The sequence below is a fragment of the Chaetura pelagica genome, unplaced genomic scaffold (assembly GCF_000747805.2).
Source record: "Chaetura pelagica isolate M959 unplaced genomic scaffold, ChaPel_1.0 scaffold123, whole genome shotgun sequence".
In the NCBI taxonomy this organism is placed as follows: domain Eukaryota; kingdom Metazoa; phylum Chordata; class Aves; order Apodiformes; family Apodidae; genus Chaetura; species Chaetura pelagica.
Window position 1 is genome coordinate 320,136 of NW_009953295.1, and position 7,367 is coordinate 327,502.

Consider the following 7,367-nt stretch of genomic DNA (forward strand, 5'->3'; position numbering starts at 1 on the left):
TACTTCTACTTCCACAGAAAACCAAAAAGGTGTTGTGCACCTAACATGCCGATTGGATGTAAGCTTAATTCAACACCAAGGTATATATTTTAAAATCCAGGATCTAGCCTTTTCTAAATCAAGGTATAATTTCTCTGCACTTGACTGTGAAGAGAATGCAAATGTACATTTGGCTTCCTTAAAAATAATTAAAAAAAAACAACTAAGCAAGAAGAGGCATCTGCCCACCAGAACAGAGTAGTTCCCCCACCCCTATTAAACTAAGTCATAGCAATAGTTTCAAAAGAGCATCAACTATAGCATTGATTAGAGATCAAAGAGCATCATCTGAAAGCTGCAAAACCACTGCTACACACACACTCTGTATAGAACAGCTCACATGATGCATTTTATCATTGCATGATAACACTATCTGTTAGTGGATGTACCTCAGTACCATGGCAACAGCATAACTGATGCAGTCAGAGTATATTCTGAGTTATCAATGTTTTTCTTTTTTGGTTTAGAAATATGATGGAGTATATACTTTTGATCTTCCTATCTACCTTCCTCTCAGTTTCCATGACATCTGAAACATGTAAGTCACATTTCAAAAATACTTTCTGATGAGATTTATCCTGTAGAAATATGTAGGCTGTTCCCAAATTGATAATTTTTTGAAGTTTAAAATTAGCTAGTTTATCTCAAGCCACAAATTGCATCTTAAAAACCAGCTTTATGTGTTTTGTCTGTATATTAAAATGCACTGACAGAATCTATTTCTGTGACGTTAAATCTAGGTTCTGCCTCAGCTTCTTGGGATCTCTGCAAGCAGATTTTTTTTTTAAAATTATTTTTATTTTTTTTTTTAAGCATTTGAGAGTAGCTGGTGTTTCAGGCCCCAACTGGGCAAAATCTCCATGAGCATGCTTAAATTCCACTTCAGAGGGCAACTGGGTGCTTTGCTCTTTAAAAATGCTTTTTAATGTCCTGATTTTGCGGGTATTGTCACACAAGTGTAACGTAACAACAACATTTCCTTGTACATGGAGGATTTTCAAAACAGTAAGCTCTTTCTGACAGGTCAGCTCTACTGACTCAGCTGAGCAGTGCTGACCAGTGGCAGAGCATTACAAAGTGCTTGGAAAGTTCTAGTCTCCAGCTGAGCTGCTTATTTTTCTGAAAAATATTGTAAGACATGATCCTGGAGTATTTCCCCATATTCTCACTTTTATGGTAGGAATGCTAAGTTTAAAAAAAATGTATTTATTAAGAGGCCAAATTTTGTGGAAGAATTTACCAAGATAATTTTCACTGATGTCACTGAGTTTATTTAAATGAGACCTCTAATCTTCTGTGTGTGCCCTGCCCTGCTATATTTTTTCCATGAAGAAAGCTGTATTTTCAAGATATTATGTTCAGTCTTTGGTGGGGCAAAGGCTGATCCCCCTGGTATGTCTCACTGTCTTTGCAAGGCTCATGGATGGAAGGGCTGTTAAACTGACAAGAGTTGTGGATGCTCACTCACACCTGATGCAGCTAATTTAGGTGTCTGAATTAGTAAGCAAGGTACATATAATGTTGGTGGAGATGGGTCCCTTCTTCAGAAAGAACCAGAGCAGAAGCCAAGGGCTCACCCTGTAAGGAGACTCACCACCTGAACTGTGTACCTACATGTCTGAAGCCAGGTGGTGGCAATACTCACCTAAAGTGTCATTTTTGGTAGAGATTTTCTGTTTTCTTTAGCTGTTAGGTTACCTGCTCTCATTTTTTTTTGCTCTGTTATCTACTGTAGGTCCTCTGCCAATCTCCATCTTTGTCCTATCCCCATCCATGCTTATTCTCTCATCTTTCTCTTCTCCAAGACGCAATTTAACTGTAGTATTTCTGTTTTCAACAGCCAGTTCACTATTCAGATGCCTGAGCAGTTAAGTATCTGTCAAAATTGCTAGATTAATGGTATAATCATAGAATGGTTTGAGTTGGAAAAGACATTAAAGACAATCTAGTTCCAACCCCCCTGCATGGGCAGGGACACCTCCCACTAGACCAGGTTGCTCAAAGGCCCATCCAATCTGGTCTGGAACACTTCCAGGGACGGGGCAGCCACAGCCTCCCTGGGCAACCAGTTCCAGTGTCTCACCACCCTCACACTAAAGAATTTCCTCCTAATGTCCAACCTAAATCTCCTTTCTTCCAGTTTTAATCCATTTCCCCTTGTCCCTTCACTACACACTCTTGTAAAAAGTCCCTCCCCAGCTTTCCTGCAGGTCCCTCAGGTACTGGAAAGCTGCTATGAGGTTTCCCTGGAGCCTTCTCTTCTCCAGGCTGAATATCCCCAACTCTCTCAGCCTGTCCTCCTAGGAGAGGTGCTCCAGCCCTCTGATCATCTTTGCGGCCTTCCTCTGGGCTTGTTGCATGAGCTCCATATCCTTCTTGTGTTTGGGGCTCCAGATCTGGACACAATATGCCGGGTGTGGTCTCATGAGAGCCAAGTAAAGGCGGAGAATCACCTCCCTGGCCCTTTTGGCTGTGCTTCTTTTGATGCAGCCCAGGACAGGGTTGGCTTTCTGAACTCCAAGCACACATTTCTGGCTCATGTGGAGCTTCTCATCCATGATTACTCCCAAGTTCTTCTTTCCCAGACTGTTTTCAATCCATTCTCTACCCGGCCTGTATTTGTACTTGGAATTACCTTGACCCTGGTGCAGGACCTTGCACTTTGCGTGGTTGAACTTCATGCAGTCTGCATGAGCCCAGTGTTTCTGGATGAGTGTCAGTACTTGAAATTAGACATATACTCAGTTAAATAAAATAAAAAAACTAGTGACTCACTCCCAACTCCTTCTTTTTTCTTTTGTGTGAATTTGTGTGGTTTGTCTTCCTATGCTTATTATTTGTCTTTCATTACTTTCTGGCATCTTTTCATCTTCCCATCAGATTCCTTCAGTCTGCTACTTTTGTGTTTTTTTATTTCTTCACATTTTTGTTAACTTCAGAAGGAAGCTGTTCTGGCTTCTGTCCTTTTTTTTTTTTTTTTTTTTTCTTTTTTTTTCTGATGATATTATCTACAGGCTTCCTCCTTCTACTATTTTTTTTTCTTCAGTGAAAAGAAAAAAATCTTGGTTTCCTTCCTCTATATTAAAAAGGCAGAGCAAGATCTCTATTTTGTTGTATAAATAAATCTTAAACTACACTGGAGTAAGGAAAGTTAACTTCATAGAATAACATTAAAGCCAGGGCTCTGTTTTGTGTTTAAATTCCTGTTTTGACTAAAGTCAGGATGTACAGTAAAGATTTGCATAAGAAGTTAATTTCAAGAAATTACTGTTTTTCAATTAAGCCCTCATATTTTTAGTCTATCTTTGGTTTGAATCTTGGGTTCTTTTTTTATTGTTCTGTCCCACACATTAATTACTATTTTTGCAAAAAAGTGGCTCCATAACTCAAGGTAAATGACTTTTTTTTTTTTTTTTTTAATTGAAAAAAAACACAACAGTGATAATAAGTTTGCTTTTAATTCATCTGAGAATTTTGTGTTTTGTTCATTTGCAGTTGATGCAATGGAAGGTGAGGCTTTAGTTATAAAATGTCCCCGATGGAGTTCATCTGTGAAAACCACCTGGTATTACACGGATACTAACAAAATAATTCCTTCAGAAGAGGAGGGATCAAGAATATTTTCCTTAAATCGATTTCTTTGGTTTCTGCCAACTTCTAGAGAGGATTCTGGAAACTACACTTGTGTTATACTTTTGTAAGTACAACACTGAAAAGTGAAAGGCATAAGACTAGAAAAAACCCACATGTTTTAATGATATCGTCTAATTATTATCTATGATATCTATTGATGCCAATTTTTCATGCTATACACCAATTTATATAATTTTTCATTCTACAATTGCTGTTTTATGACTGGCCACTACATTAAATCTGTCACTGAACTACTTTAACCATCCATATGTTTATAAAAAGCAAAACTCAGATTTGTTACAATTATTTAGTATAATCCTTATCAAAATACTAACATTGACATACTTTTATTCCATTTTAAAAGTTCAAATAATCACACGAAGTCATTCAACATGAGTGTGCAGGTGCATCCATACAAAAAAGGAGTGTGTTTCCCAAGTCAGATTCGTTATCCAAATGACACTGGAAGAGGAAAAATAGTTTGTCCTACAATTGACAATTATAAGAATGCCACTATCATCCAGTGGTATAAGGTAAATAAAACCCTAATCATGCCAGTTGTTGATCAGTTTACTGTGAGAAGCAATTTGGAGCCAAACAAAGTTTTCTTTTCCAGGACTGCAAACCTCTTCAGGGAGAGAGATACATCAAGGAAGAAAAATACATTTTTATTAACAAGCCAAGAAAGGAGGATGATGGTTATTATACTTGTCAGTTTATCTACACTCACAAAGGAAATGTGTTTAACGTATCAGCAACAAGAATTTTCATAAGTAAGGGTAAGACAGTCATTTTGCTTGCTAAACTGAGAAAAGATTAATATCTTAAAAGTAAAAGAAGTTTTGTTTGTACATTAAAGAAAAAAAGAGTTTCTTTGGTTTGTTTCCTCTTCTTAATGAAAAATTAGATCAGCTTTTTTTTTTTTCAGTGAATTTTATGGATGGGGATCCAAATGAAGACCTGGTCACAGAAAATGTGTCCAGTTTGCAATCAGTAAAAAATTAGTTATAAAGGTTTTTTTTTTTGTTTGTTTTTTTTTTTTTTTGGTGGGGGGGGGTGGGTTTGGGGAGGTTGAGGTAGGGGAGCTTTGTTTTCAGTTGTGTGTGGTTTGTTGTTTTTTTTTTAAAGATAGATAATACTCATTTGCAGACTGACTTCAGACCTTTTTGCTGTGGGAAGGCTTTGAGCGTAGGAGATTTAATTCCAGTTTTTGCTACTGTGTCCAGATCTCAGCAGATGAGTTTGTTCTGATTATTCTGAGATGGACAGCAGACAGTTTTGAGCTGAGACCTGTTACAGTGACACCTTAGGAGGTGTCGTGCCTTTCTTCTTCCTTGTCCCTGTAATACCCTGTTTGTCTACCTGACACTTTTCCGCCTAACAGGTTTTGTTTGAATGTACTTTCATAAAAACTTCTCTAACTAGTCAAAAATAATGTTGTGTCTCAGTCGTAATAAAAATTGCTGGGTTTTATTTGGCCCAAAGGCATAAAAATTTTCAAAAGTCTTTATTATGTCCAGGTAGATTACTTCTTTTAGAAGTTAATCTGACTTTCTTTTGAAATCATTGCAGAAATCAGTGATTGCAACCTCAAATGTGAAATCTGAGCTAGGTGTGTCAGGTCTGCTCCAGTTTTTATGAAATATAAAGTACTTAGTGGCAACTTATTTGAGTTTTTAACATCCCTTAAAATTAGTATGCTGATGTCCGGAGATGTTTTGTTTTGGTAATAGTTGTTTATGATGTTGCCTTGCAGATCCACACTGACCCATAGGACCTTATGTCTCTGAATGCTGGCAGTTAAGAACTCATCATAGTCAGCTAGCTAGGAACTTCTCTTCTCCTGACTTCTTTTTTAACATATCCAGCTAATGAAAATTAGAACCAGTTAGGATGGGTGAAGAGAATTGCTTTTCTGGCAGCCAAGGAACCAGAGGGTTAAACACAGATTGTTATTTTAGGAAAGTATGGTTATGGAATTTGCAGAGGTGCCTAGAGATGGAGAAACGTAATGAGGGAAAGGATACCAAGCAATGTGTTTAGTGTGGGAAGTACAAATCAGTGTAAAGGACAAGAAAAGAAGAAACATACATCAAGGGGAAAAATACCCTGAAGGATCTGAATGCGTCATTCAATTCAAGTGGCTGGATGTAGTTTGGACCTGTCCATAACAATTATTAGTGGGGACAGAAAATAAATATGTCAAAGAAAAAGTATCATTCCTTCTAGGAGGTAACGATAAGGGATGCTCAATGTCCTGGCAGACTGGTGTAAAGGGAAGCAGTTGTGTGCAGCAGTGATGTGCAGACAGCAGAGACAGGGTCTTGGGAACCAGATGTGTCCAGCTGTCAGGCTGCACAGTGGCAGTTAGCTGTGGGCTAGAGAGTCACCACTTCAGATACTGCTTAGAAGTACATATTAGCTATTTAATATCATGTATATGAATAATTTCTCAAGTGTCAGAAGGAATCCAGAAATATTTGGTTGCAGGAATAAAACCAGATATTTCCAAGAGACGTGTGAAACACTGTTGTAGTCTTAGTGTGCAATTCTGCTCTGGGATCTTAATATAATATTTAACTTAGAAAATGCATTTTCATGCTTTTCTAATACATACTTTATTTCCCTTCCTATAGCTAAAGAAAAACACTCACCTCTACAGCCTCAAATTTTATTTCCAAAGAATAAAGAAGTAATAGAAGTGGAGCTCGGTAAGTACAGACTTTAAATTGTTTATAAATTAACATTTTGTTATGGCTTAGTGAACACAGGGATCTTCAAGAGGATTTAATGATGGATTTTTTTTTTAATGGTTTCATATCACCATGTTTACCAGATTTAATTTATCTCAGGCACAGTGATGTGAAGTTCGATACAACTGATGGGTTATTTAGCATTAAGCAGCAATTTAAGGGGATTTAAATAACCCATTCTACCCTCTCTGGTATAGGCTGGGATTACTCATATAGTCAATTATTGTATCTTAGATGAAGGAGTGACAGCTTCCATCCACTTCAAAAATGCTTTAGCTAAATCCCTTGAAACTGCTTGATGGTACCCCTAAGAGAGAAGGATGGACTATTCTTGCAACTAGAAATACTGCTGGTTACTTGCAGTCTCAGTATGGAGACAATGGCTGTGCCTCTGTTCATGAAAGAAGGAGTGCAAGGGACTGGTCACTGGCCCTGAGGCCAAGGAGTAATGCCTGGCTCGTGTCCATGTTGGCTGGCTTTGAGCAGACCTGTGTGATTGGAAGGTACTGGAAGGACTGAAAGGACCAAGGAGTTGAAGGAGTGAACTTAGAAACAGCAGGTTGGAGAGCTTGTGATGAAGAACTTGCTCCCTGGATCCCTTTTATTTAGGACTGTAGATGCTCTCAGTGGCTCAGATTCACTCAGCATAACTTGCAGCATCAGAGCAAGGTGCTTGTGGTAGGAGTAAGAGCCGGCTGGGGCTTTTGTATTGTCAGTGGAGGAAGGCGGACCTCTCCAGAAAGTGACTGAGCCCATTTGAAACATAAACAGGTCTCCCAGGGCAGGTGAAGTGAATCTGGGCCACCAGGAGAAGGAACGTTAATTACCACTACACTGTTTCTGTCCTACAGCAAGACTGCTCTGGTAGAAGGAACTGCAGGAGCCCAGGGCCCTTTTTTAGGTGTCGTGTGCTCAGGGACTTGCCAAGTTGACTTGCATTCC

General features: G+C 38.5%; 1 protein-coding gene across 1 annotated transcript in view; it reads left to right on the plus strand.

Annotated features, from left to right (window-relative positions):
* Positions 1 to 510: 510 nt before the first annotated feature.
* Positions 511 to 7,367, plus strand: part of IL1RL1 (interleukin 1 receptor-like 1) — a 28,486-nt gene continuing 21,629 nt past the window's right edge. The window contains exons 1-5 of the mRNA XM_009997883.1: positions 511 to 577; positions 3,535 to 3,736; positions 4,037 to 4,205; positions 4,289 to 4,451; positions 6,315 to 6,383. Coding sequence (XP_009996185.1) covers positions 511 to 577; positions 3,535 to 3,736; positions 4,037 to 4,205; positions 4,289 to 4,451; positions 6,315 to 6,383 — 670 coding nt within the window. The remainder of the gene's footprint in view (positions 578 to 3,534; positions 3,737 to 4,036; positions 4,206 to 4,288; positions 4,452 to 6,314; positions 6,384 to 7,367) is intronic.